The 13,213-nt window shown below is 48.7% G+C and overlaps 1 protein-coding gene across 1 annotated transcript in view; it reads right to left on the reverse strand.

The window, feature by feature from the left end:
• abcc1 (ATP binding cassette subfamily C member 1 (ABCC1 blood group)) overlaps positions 1-4,425 on the reverse strand; it is a gene marked incomplete at its 3' end in the record, with an annotated part of 263,456 nt that extends 259,031 nt beyond the window's left edge. The window contains exon 1 of the mRNA XM_084326017.1: positions 4,307-4,425. Coding sequence (XP_084182143.1) covers positions 4,307-4,354 — 48 coding nt within the window. The 5' untranslated portion in view covers positions 4,355-4,425. The remainder of the gene's footprint in view (positions 1-4,306) is intronic.
• Between the last annotated feature and the right edge of the window lie 8,788 nt (positions 4,426-13,213).

Consider the following 13,213-nt stretch of genomic DNA (forward strand, 5'->3'; position numbering starts at 1 on the left):
GTCATGTATGTCATGTTATGATGAATTGAAAATGGGGGACCCTGATGTAAACAAGACGAAAGTCTTTCTCTGGTCTGCATCCCCTTAACAATTGTGTGTATTGAGCTGTACTGTATTGTACCCATTCTGCAATCTGTTAATAACAATCAATCAATATTTAACAGATTGCAAAATGGGTACAATACAGTAGGGCTGGGCGATATGGAAAAAAATCATATCGCGATAACGATATGATAATGTTATCATATTTCTCGATATCGATAATTATCGAATTGTTATAAGTATTAAAAATTTTTTTTTTTAACAACAGATGTATGTTTATTTTGCAGCAATTCTTTGTCATTGCCACCATCTTTAGTGTTACATCCCCTCACACTCCAGTTCTCAGGCTGCAGCTGGTTTAAAAGCTAAAGTAAACCGGCTTCTCTGCTGGCTGTGGCTCCAGGGGAGTTGAACAGTTCTGGCTCTGCTAGTTTATTTTCGATCTTTTGGCGCTTTTTTGGTGGACAAACCACCGCACATGTGCACTGTGACTCGTGACTGGAGTCTAGTTCTGCTAGCACACATAGCCTACTGTGTACAGACGGTTTCAAAATGTATTTTAAATTAGAAAGCAAACAAAATAAATGGACAAGAGAAAAATAAATCTCAATTTGGTCAGTATTGTCATTTGGACAAGCAAAGCCATTACTTTAAGTTGCAGGCAAGAAAGACAAGTCTGTCCACTGGCTCTGGTTTTAAAACTGCCCTGTTGCAGGTAAAAAAAATAAAACGATTTTTCTTTCTACTGATTATACATGCACAACACTGTGCAATATTACACTTACTGTAGACTTCTGTATATTTGTACTGTATTCCTTTTACTGTATATTTAATTCTATCTTATCATTCTCACAACACAACACCCCCTCTAATGCCACTCTAATGGAACATTCCAGTGGATGTGCGTTGCGTCACACTCTGTGGCCAATCTGCGCATGTGCATGGGGAATCGATGCTTAAAAAAACGGTCTTTTTCGCTGCCAATTTAGTTCTGATCGATTAGGAATGTCTCGCGCCGTGTTCAGAAGACTCAGGCGCATACAAGTCTATTGGATCATGTCTCTAGCACCCCCACAGCCGTAGCTGCAATCACTTAATGTCAAGGCTCTCATCCACATTCATTCATTTGACCCCCCCCCCCGCAATCTCCTCCCCGATTTCAATGTAACGTGGAAGTGTAGTGGTCTATAGCCCTGCAAAGAAGGGGAACATCTCCATAGACAAATAGAGCTGGCAGAGGACGGTATAAGGATGGATATAAGCGTGGCAGAGAAAGGGTTAATACAATTATTATTAAAAATAAAAATAAAATAAAAAATATAATTTTTTTTCTCGAAGCTTCGAATTAAAATCGAATCTCTGCCCCGAAGCTTCGAATGCCAAAAGAAGGTCAGCCCTACTGAATATTTTCCCTTGTCGCACTGGTGCACCTCACATTCCAGCAGGTCTGTCTGTGTGTATGTGAATGTGCATTCTGCGAAAGACCAGCCCCGCTCTGCCTCTGATTGGCTCTGATCATCACCCTGACATTCTTATTCGCTGAATGACGGGGTAAACAAAACCATGTGCACTGCGTTTGCTATCGGAACATCAACTTTGCAAATTGAAACTTTAAAAAAGCACAGCGTCTCTACAGGGCGGCGCAGCGGAGATTGCGCGCGTCACCAATGCAAGAGACTCCGGTCTCGAATCCGGGTGTCAGCATTGCCTCAGGTCGGTTGGGGGACGCCTGCACAGCAGAGACAGGAGATGGCGGGGGTAGTGTGAGCCTCCCAGGCGTTACTCCTCGCCACTGAGAGTCCGCGCTGGCAGGTGAAAAGATGTGACAGGCTGCATCCTCGTGTACCGGAGGGGACACGTAATGCAAGGCTTCTATCCTCCCTACAACCGACCAGTGGGGGGGCATAGTCGAGCAACGTTCAAGACAGGGGAGGGGAGAATTGGAAACACGAAATTGGGATGGGAGAAAAATTGAAAATAAGGAGAAAAAGTGGATAAAAAAAAGCACAGCGTCTCAAAAAAACACATAATGTGCCGTGACAGGTGTGCGACATAATGTGCCAGACAGCAGCAAACAGAAGAAGCGATGAGGTCGAAATGAAGATACAATTTGTAGCGATCAGTCAGACCGTAATGCCAGGAAGAATGAGGAGAGTTTGTATTCCTTTATGGTGGTTTAATTCCAGCTCAAACGGTAATACATACAGGTTAATACTTTGCTTGTGATGCACACAGCTACCTGCTCAAACGTTTGCTTCACGACAACAACCTAACTTCCGGTGCAATGTCCCATATATCCCACCGGGGGGAAACAACACCCCCAGCGAACAGAGCGACACACAAAACCCCAGAACATTACAATATTAATTGGCCATAATCGAGGTGGAGCACATGCACACGGTACAACAATGTTATTATATAATAACTCCAGTTTAAGCAGAAATAAGACAAGCAACACATTTAAATAGTTATTAGGCTATTCAAATTGATTCAATAAGCATATAGGGCCCTAACTATGGAATCTGTTATTTTTATGTTATATTTTTTCCAATATCATTTTCTGTTTTAATGTTGAGTAATAATAATAATGAGTAATAGATATAAAACCTGGATTTAGGCTACTGGAGCTGAGCTGAATGTGTTAAAATAGTGATGTGCTGGTGCACCTAAATGAAAAGGTTAGGCGTACTGATGCAACCAATGTAAAAAGTTTGTCTCTGGAGCCCTGAGTATAGCATAAGGATATAGAGTAAAAACTGTATTGTACATAGGACCCAGTGCCTTAATCCGTAGCTAACATTGTATTGCAGGACTTTAGCATGTCTATTTTATCATGCCTATTTTATGTCTATTTTATTATTTTGTATTATTGCACAATCAAAGTGGGCATGGCCACCCACATTTCACTGTATGCCCTGGTATGTATGTGACAAATAAACCTCTTGAATCTTGAATAATTAGCAAACCCGTCACTCTTTGAATTCCTTGAACAGGTAGGCATGTCCGTCAGCGAAAAGCTTGCCCGGTTGGATGTGTCAATGTTACCTCTACACAAGTCACTACGGTTCTGAAGCACTATACTGCCCACACTACGGTTCTGAAGCATTATACTGCCGACACTACGGTTCTGAAGCACTATACTGCCCACACTACGGTTCTGAAGCACTATACTGCCCACACTACGGTTCTGAAGCATTATACTGCCGACACTACGGTTCTGAAGCACTATACTGCCCACACTACGGTTCTGAAGCACTATACTGCCCACACTACGGTTCTGAAGCACTATACTGCCCACACTACGGTTCTGAAGCACTATACTGCCCACACTACGGTTCTGAAGCACTATACTGCCCACACTACGGTTCTGAAGCACTATACTGCCCACACTACGGTTCTGAAGCACTATGACTACGGTTCTGAAGCATTATACTGCCCACACTACGGTTCTGAAGCACTATACTGCCCACACTACGGTTCTGAAGCACTATGACTACGGTTCTGAAGCATTATACTGCCCACACTACGGTTCCACAAAGTGAAGCGCACTAAATAAATAGCAAATAACATTATGCCAAGAGACTGATAGCTCCTCGTTCTGTCAATATACAAAGATGGCAGGCATGGAACACTGGGCTGACAACATACACCAGGCAAAAACAGAAACTATTTAATATAGGAAACAAGCTATTACTACTATAATAAAATCGTTAATATAACTGTTCTCCCATGGCTGGGGTGGGAAGTAGCTAAAGGGGGGCTATGGGGGGGGGGGGTTCTATTTTGTTATGGTTACTTTTGTGATTGTTAATGCAGAGACGTTTGTGATTATAGTTCTACGTTATTTGTGATCCATCGACTTGTAACCCTACACCCTCTATAATCATGTTTTAAACGTCAATGAAAAGATTCAGCAGAATAAATCTCTATTATTTAATTAAATGGTCGTTTTTATAACATGCCCGATATCTTAAACAACAAGTGCTGGCTTGAGTCTGGGATGAATGGCAGACGCGGTGTAGTTCTCGTTAGCTAAACGGTTAACGAGGTTAATAAACAACAGGGTCAGGCTAGGGGCCAGAGGACAGTAACAGTACAGTAACAGTCAGTACAGTACAGACCCAGGGCTGCAGCTACTAGCCGGGTGGCTAACACTCACGTTAGCTCGCTCGCTAATCATCATAATAATAATAAACAAGTCATCAACACAAACTTTGACGGCGAACGAGAGGAGAGCAGGACTCGGCCCAGGTCAGGAACTCACCCAAAACGGATCGGAACCGTCTGGACTGCAGAACTTGTCGAAGCCCATTCGCCGTGTGGTGCGGGTTCCTGTCCGGTTCTGAGCAGCGAGGTTCCAGGTTCTGCTCCGGGGTCGTTGTGTGCGTGAGGCGGCTCTACTTTCCGTAGCCGCATTTCTGGCAAGGCGCTCTCTGATTGGCCACTGAATGACGCTCTCTGATTGGCCACTGACATGTTTGCCCAATCCGTGACGAGCTGTGTGTGAAAGATGAATGATGAATGAATGATGAATGAATGAAAACTTTATTTAACAGATTGCAGAATGGGTACAGTACAGTACAGCTCAATACACACAATTGTTAAGGGGATGCAGACCAGAGAAAGACGTTTGTCTTGTTTCCATCAGGGTCCCCCATTTTCAATTCATAGTGACATTTGTGACATACACAACATACATGACATTTATGGCATAGGGACATATAGGTATTTAGTACTGATACATTTGTGACATAAACGGTATTCAAATATACAGTACTGTTACCCCTAGATCCTGACTACATATGATGGGGAGGGGACTGTACATTAGGAGGGGGTGGGTGGGTGGGAGAGAAATATACATACAGCGGGGAGGGAATATGTACATGCGGTGGGGAGGAGACTGTCTATTAGGAGGTGGTGGGGGTTTTGGGCATTTACGGTGGCCAGTTTCGAATTGCAGCCTCCCGTAGGTGCTCTTTCAGAGCAGTTTTGAATGTGGGTAGGGATTCACATTCCTTTACAGCTTTGGGTAGGGCGTTCCACATTGATGTGGCATAATTGCGAAACGTGTTTAGTCCCTTGTTTGAGCCGAATCTGGGTTTAACATGATTTGTAGAGCTTCCTCTGGTGTAGTGGTTGTGGTATTCACTGACCTTTGGGAAGTATTTTGACATGTACATGGGTACCTTAGTCGTATAGTGTATCTTGTAGACCAGGCCCATTGCAAGTTGCTGTACTCTGTCGTCTCCTCTAAGCCATCCTAGGTTGTCAAAGTGGGCAGGGGTGAGGTGGGTTCTGGGGGTAAGGTCAAGTAGTAGTCTGACCAGTTTGTTTTGTGATGTTTGTAATTTAGTTTTAAGCGCCTTTGAGGTGCTTTGGTACCATGAGGTGCACGCATAGTCGTAGTACCCTTGAATGAGTGCTCCTGCCAGAGTCTTCAGGGTATTCTTGTTTACCAGAGAGGAGATCCGGTACAAGAATCTCGTTTGTTGGTTGACTTTTTTTATTACATTGGATGCCATTTTGTCACAGGAAAGATTTGCCTCTAGGATGGAACCCAGGTAGGTAATTTCGTCTTTCCTTGTGACAATATTGTCACCCACTGCAACTGAGAAGCCGTCGGTCTTGCTGAGTTTGTTATTTGAACCGAAGAGAATGGACTCTGTTTTGCCCATGTGTAATGATAGTTTGTTATCAGCGAGCCATATGCAGATTTTGCCTACTTCCGAGCTGAGGGTTTTTTCAACCTGCAACTTGTTCTTGTCAGAGACCAGCAGGGCTGAGTCGTCCGCAAACAGGAACAAGTTGCAGTCACAGGCTGACGACATGTCATTTGCATAAATTAGGAAGAGTAGCGGTCCTAGTATGCTTCCTTGTGGAACACCACAGCTCACTGTGAGGGGGGGGGGATAGAGTACCGTTTACCTCTACCATCTGTTCTCTCCCCTCCAGGTAGGATTGCATCCAACTCACTGATAAGCTATCAAAACCAATTGCTTTTAGCTTGTCAATCAGAATGGAGTGATTGATTGACAGTGTCGAAGGCCTTTTGTAGGTCCAGCATGACCATGCCGCAGTATTTGCCCGCGTCCACCTCTTGTTTGATGTGGTCGTTCAAATAGAGGAGGCATGTGTCAGTGGAGTGGGACGTTCTGAAGCCAGATTGGAATTCGTAGATTAGATTTTTTTCCGCCAGGTACTTTTCGACCTGTTCGTAGACTATTTTTTCCATGACTTTCGAGATGGAGGTAAGAATAGAAACAGGGCGGTAGTTGCCTGGGTCTAATTTGCTGCCCTTTTTGTGCAGAGGGGTCACTCTTGCAATTTTAAAGTCCTTGGGGACGTGTCCCTGTTTTATAGAGAGGTTTATTATGTGTGTGATGACTGGGGTGATGGCGGCTGCTGCCTCTCTGAGGAATTTGGAGGGGATGTTGTCATGGCCAGTCTTTGCCCATTTCCGCGTCGAACAGCCTGCAAACCTATGCTGCAAACTACCAGGCGTTCTATCGTCACGCTCTAAGACAAACTCTAACCTTAACCAACTTCGAAGAGTGCCTAAGCTTAACCAGTATAGAAACTGGCGTCGGCCAATCAGAGAGCGTCTGCCAGAAATGCGGCTACGGAAAGTATAGACGCGGTTAAGCTTAGGCACTCTTTCGAAGTTGGTTAAGGTTATGTCTTAGAGCAGGGCGATAGAACACCAGGTAGTTATATTATCGTACTTGGCCATCGCGTCCCGCTCTTAAGCCATTCCGAGATATACCTCATCTTATGTACCTACTGTACACCATTAACGAAAAACAAATACACCCACCACCTGCCGGGCCCCGCCCCTATAGAGGCGTACTCTATAAAATACTAGGCATGGTCACCACTCACTCTTCCTCTATTTCGTTTCCATCATAGCGGTCGCAAGTCGCCCTATGTAACTAGTGCTATGAAAAGATTAGAGAAATTGCGTAATGTTGAATGCTTACCGGAGGTTTGCTTACCCCTGGAATCTTCGGGGCATGTTTCAGCGACGCGTCGGGCCTATTCTGATGTTTCCTCGTCTTGTGGCAGCAGATCAAGGAGCAGCGTGCAAGGTTTGGCTATCGATCCAGCTTGTACACAGGTAGGCCCTGTGTCATCAGGCATTGATGTTGGTGTTAGTAATGCTGTGGAGTGTGTGTCGGCGCCAGGGGCGGGATGGCTTGGTGAACGTTCCACTGCAGTGGACGATTTCCTGGCGATCCTGGAGCATGCTGCTAACACTAATGCTACTAATGCTACTGCTAATGCTAATGCTGAAATGGGTCGTTGTTCTAATATTCCTCGCCGCGGGACGTTGCCACTTTTCCCTCCTCTTGCCCGGTTCATTGATGAAGGTCAGTCGGTAGCTAATGTGGGGGGTTTCGCTGAGTCTTATTTACCTTTTTTACGGGTAAAAGGGCTGACAACAGGGTGCAGGCCGGGTGTACCGTGGCTAAGTAGCCAGGTAGCTTTGATCCTGTGCCCCGGCGGGGATGAACGATGTCCCACCCGGCCGATGCTTGAGAGCGAATCGGCTCGGAGGGTGGCAGTATGGACGGATGAGTGGTATACTGCTACAGGATGGTTTTTAGCGGCGGCCAGTGTTATGGCTCAGCTAGCTTTTTCGGGTAGTGGGGCTATGGGTCCAGCCGACATTATAAACATGTTGCATGTTTGTGGTGTTATAGAGATCTTGACTCAGTCGCAAGCTATAACTGTGGGGAGGATTAGGATGCTATCAATGTTTGTTAATAGGCATGTCTGGTTGGAGCACTCTCCTCTTGGGGAAGAGGATAGGTTTTCTCTCCTCACGACTCCATTTTCTACGGAAGGACTTTTTGGTCGTTCTGTGGAGGCGCAGGCGGTTGTTGATCTGGGTCCCACACCGCCTCATGCTGTGCAGCCAGAGGTTGGAGCACGGCCTCGTCAACGACTGTGGCGAGGCCCTCGACGCTGAGGTCAAGGCCCATGATTGTATCCCTCTCGGAGCAGCGGAGGGTGTCTATCCTACACGCGCTCTGGGGTTTCCGTCTGGGAGGGACGGTCACGGCGCTGCAAGTGATGCGCCTGCTCGGTATGTTGGCATCTGCTCACACGGTGGTTCCTCTTGGCCTCCTCTTCATGAGTAGGATACAGAGGTGGTTCTTCTCTATGGGAATAGATCCGGTGAGGGACAAATGGAAACGGTTGACGGTTCCTTTGTCGATATGGGGAGATCTCGCCCATTGGAGGAGGCTGGGTATCCTCACCATTGGGGTCCCCATGGGCAGCAGGCGCTCACACGTCACGGTCTTCACCGACGCCTCTCTCACGGGTTGGGGAGGGACGTGTCGGACCAACGCAGTGGGGGGCAGCTGCACGAAGGTCCATGCTGGCCCGTCTACCCCCCACATCAATGTGTTGGAATTGAAGGCGGTCCTCCTGGTCCTCAAACGGTTCGACCACCTGGTGGTAGGCGAGCACGTTCTGGTCAGAACGGACAGTATGACGGCAGCGGCGTATATCAACAGGCAGGGTGGGACTCGTTCCATCCGCCTGCACCGGGCGGCAGTCGAACTTTGGCTATGGGCATCTCGCAGGCTGCGCAGTCTGAGGGCGCTCCACATCCCTGGTATAGAGAATGTGGGCGCAGATATGATGTCTCGGGGCGGTCCTCGTTACGACGAGTGGGAACTCCGCCACGATATAGTCAGGCAGATCTGGGATCGCTTCGGGGAGGCCTCGGTGGATCTGTTTGCGAGCCGACATTCTCACAAGTGCCCCTTGTGGTTCTCGGTCAGTCGGGCAGAACATCCCCCCTTGGGGGTGGATGCCTTCTCGATCTTTCCATGGCCGCCCGGTCTTCTGTACGCCTTTCCTCCTGTACAGCTGTTGAGTCAGCTGTTGGAGCGGATACGGAGGGAGCGCAGGATGGTGATCCTGGTCGTGCCGGACCGGGGCACGGCAGTGTGGTTCCCGGTCTTGATCCAGCTACTGGTCGCTCCGCCTTGGGTTATTCCTTGGTCGGCCACGGCCCTCTCTCAGCAACACGGGTCGCTGTTTCAGTACCCGGTGTTGGGCCAACGTCTGATGGTGTGGCTGGTGGGAGGGTAAGTCTGGAGAGGATGGACCCTTCTGTGGTTGATACCATCCGGAATGCGCATGCTCCCTCCACTGTCACGCTTTACGCGGGCAGATGGCGTATGTTCCAAGAGTGGTGTAAGGCGGGGGGCCGGGACCCAGTCTCCTGCCCCCTGGATGCTGTCCTTGGTTACCTCCAGTCTCTCCTTGATAGACTGTCGGCTTCGACGATGAGGGTATATGCAGCAGCTATATCCTCCTATCATGAGGGATTTGAGGGGGATGTCTTGTTCAGCCACCCTCTTGTGAAGCGTTTCCTGCTTGGCGCTCGACGCGTTAAGCCGGTGCAACGCTCTTTGGCTCCGAGTTGGGATCTTCAATTGGTCCTTGTCGGTTGTCCTTGGCCCCGTTTGAGCCGCTTGAGCAAGCGCCGTTGGGACGGCTGTCATTCAAGACCGCGTTCTTGCTGGCTGTCACCTCCGCTAAACGCGTGGGTGAGCTCTGTGCTCTTTCGGTACGTCCAGAGTGCCTGTCTTTTCGTTCCGATTGCGGTGCCACTCTGCGGCCTAATCCTGCCTTCGTGCCTAAGAATATCCGGAGTTCCTTCCGCTCCAGGGATATTGTGGTTCAGGCGTTTCATCCGCCTCCTCACGCTAGTGAGTTAGATGCGGGCCTTCACCTGTCATGTCCGGTCCGTGCTTTGGGAATTTACCTCAGCCGTACTCAGGACCTCAGGGTTACCGATCAGCTTTTTGTCTGTCACGGTGGTTCTCATGCCGGTAAGGCACTATCGAAACAGCGCCTGTCCCATTGGTTGTGCGAGGGCATTGCCCTCTGCTACACGTTGGCCGGGCTGGATCCCCCTGGGGGCGTCAGGGCGCACTCCACTCGTGGGGTGGCAGCCTCTGCCGCTCTGCTGGGTGGGGCCTCGGTGGAGGACATCTGTGCTGCAGCTTCATGGTCCTCCCCGGGCCCCTTTGTAAGGTTTTACCTCATGGACATGACCGGGGGTTCTGTCTCCCAGGCGGTTCTGGGGTCTGTGGCCTCTCCTGCTTCCCGTCCTTGGTAGGGTAGGGGGTGTGTGGGTATGGGCCACAGTGTGTTGGGTCACACGTGGTTCCGCCTGTGCTGTGTGTTCAAGGGGTTCTAGTTCCCTCTTGCTCGCACTCGGGTGGAGTTGACTGCGCCCCCCCTTCATTAAGAAGGATGGGGTGATGGGACTCCCCAACCCCTTGATGTGGGCTTCGGGTCCTCAGGGGGTGCATCTGTCGGGCCTTGCGTCCGCTCTACCCCATATCTCGGTATGGCTTAAGAGCGGGACGCGATGGCCAAGTACGATAATATAACGACAGGTTATGTATATAACCTAGTTATATGAGTACTGGCTAAGCGTCCCGCTCTTAAGCGGCCCTGAGTTCCCTTGGGGAATCTTTTCCTGGAAACAGGTTTTTTACAAGGAAGAGTGAGTGGTGACCATGCCTAGTATTTTATAGAGTACGCCTCTATAGGGGCGGGGCCCGGCAGGTGGTGGGTGTATTTGTTTTTCGTTGATGGTGTACAGTAGGTACATGAGATGAGGTATATCTCGGTATGGCTTAAGAGCGGGACGCTTAGCCAGTACTCATATATACATAACCTGTCGTTTGCAGGCTGTTCGACGCGGAAATGCGTAAAGACACAGCTCGTCACGCGATTGGGAAACAGTGGCCAATCAGAGAGCGTCTGCCAGAAATGCGGCTACGGAAAGTATAGACGCGAGCAGCCTGCAATAGTATCCAGCTGCAGAGCCGCAGAGGTCTGTCTGTGAGGCGAGCAGCCCGCAATAGTATCCAGCTGCAGAGCCGCAGAGGTCTGTCTGTGAGGCGAGCAGCCCGCAATAGTATCCAGCTGCAGAGCCGCAGAGTGGCGCTCTCAGGTCCTCAGGACCGGCTCTGAGGACCGCTCAGCAGCACCACCCACCCAATGGCTTAATTGGAGTATTGCACTGTGCGGGCACAGCTGTGAACTCCAATAGCATTATATCTGCAGAGCCACAGAGGAGATGCATCTAGCTGCAGAACGACAGCCACCCACACTCTCAGGACCCACACTGTAGGGACCCACACTGTAGGGACCCTCGCTTCCATTGGCTGATTTGGGTCATGTGACCGTCCCACCCAATGGCTGAATTGGAGTATTGCACTGCGGGACCCTCGCTTCCATTGGCTGATTTGGGTCACGTGACCGTCCCACCCAATGGCTGAATTGGAGTATTGCACTGCGGGATTGATTGATTGATTGAAAACTTTATTAACAGATTGCAGAATGGGTACAGTGACCGTCACAGGCCCGGATGCCTGTAGCTGTTCCGCAACCGTTCCTACTTCCGGGGTAGGCCTGATTGGCCCCGACAGGCACGTGACCCGCCGCGGCCACGCCCCGCGGCAGCCCCAGGAGCAAGCGCGCTACTGCTGGAGTTCGCTTCGCCTTTCACATCGCTGCCGTTGGCGAAAGCAGACAAATGAATGACTAATTCGGTCAGAAAAAACGTAACTAATAACGTTAGTAAGCACTGCTTATATGCTTATTATGTCTGCGGGGTACAGTAAACGTTTCTCCCGGTACATTCTGAAGAGCACACCGCTGTATGTTGGAGAACCAGCGGTACATTCTGAAGAGCACACCGCTGTATGTTGGAGAACCAGCGGTCTTCCTCACTCGAGTGAGACTAAAGCCGTGCACAGCTCAGCCCTGGACGCTTATGTCTGCGGGGTACAGTAAACGTTTCTCCCGGTACATTCTGAAGAGCACACCGCTGTATGTTGGAGAACCAGCGGTCTTCCTCACTCGAGTGAGACTAAAGCCGTGCACAGCTCAGCCCTGTGAGACGCTTATGTCTGCGGAGTACAGTAAACGTTTCTCCCGGTACATTCTGACGAGCACACCGCTGTATGTTGGAGAACCAGCTGTCTTCCTCACTCGAGTGAGACTAAAGCCGTGCACTGCACAGTCTCTAACAGTGTAACAGTAAGAAGCATTTTGGATAAAAGTATTCTGTACTTCTGTATGACAACAATGTATGCCTTTCAAATGTTAAATGATTAAATGATACACAGCGAAATCTACGCTCTCACCTCTCATCCTGCTTTCGCCAACGGCAGCGATGTGAAAGGCGAAGCGAACTCCAGCAGTAGCGCGCTTGCTCCTGGGGCTGCCGCGGGGCGTGGGCGCGGCGGGTCACGTGCCTGTCGGGGCCAATCAGGCCTACCCCGGAAGTAGGAACGGTTGCGGAACAGCTACAGGCGGCCTGGATTGATTGATTGATTGATTGAAAACTTTATTAACAGATTGCAGAATGGGTACAGTGACCGTCACAGGCCCGGATTGATTGATTGATTAATTGATTGATTGATTGATTGAAAACTTTATTAACAGATTGCAGAATGGGTACAGTGACCGTCACAGGCCCGGATTGATTGATTGATTGATTGATTGAAAACTTTATTAACAGATTGCAGAATGGGTACAGTGACCGTCACAGGCCCGGATTGATTGATTGATTGATTGATTGAAAACTTTATTAACAGATTGCAGAATGGGTACAGTGACCGTCACAGGCCCGGATTGATTGATTGAAAACTTTATTAACAGATTGCAGAATGGGTACAGTGACCGTCACAGGCCCGGATTGATTGATTGATTGATTGATTGATTGATTGATTGAAAACTTTATTAACAGATTGCAGAATGGGTACAGTGACCGTCACAGGCCCGGATTGATTGATTGATTGAACACTTTATTAACAGATTGCAGAATGGGTACAGTGACATACAGATAGACAGTACTGCTACATCTATACATTTATGATATACCAGACTTGCAAATACAGTACTGTTTGTGATATAAAAAGTCCAGAAAAGAGAGTATATACATTTGACGTAGAAACTGTACATTGGAGGAGGTTGGGTAGGTGGGGGGGGGGACTGTACATTGGAGGTGGTTGGTGGGGTGGGGGGAGGGGTTGGGTAGGAGGATGGGTGGGGGACATACACTGTACAACTGTACAAACAAAACTGTACATTGGAATATTGACAAAACCATACTTGGTCATTTACTGTA

Source organism: Notolepis coatsorum (assembly GCF_963971535.1).
Source record: "Notolepis coatsorum genome assembly, chromosome: 12".
Classification (NCBI taxonomy): Eukaryota; Metazoa; Chordata; class Actinopteri; order Aulopiformes; family Paralepididae; genus Notolepis; species Notolepis coatsorum.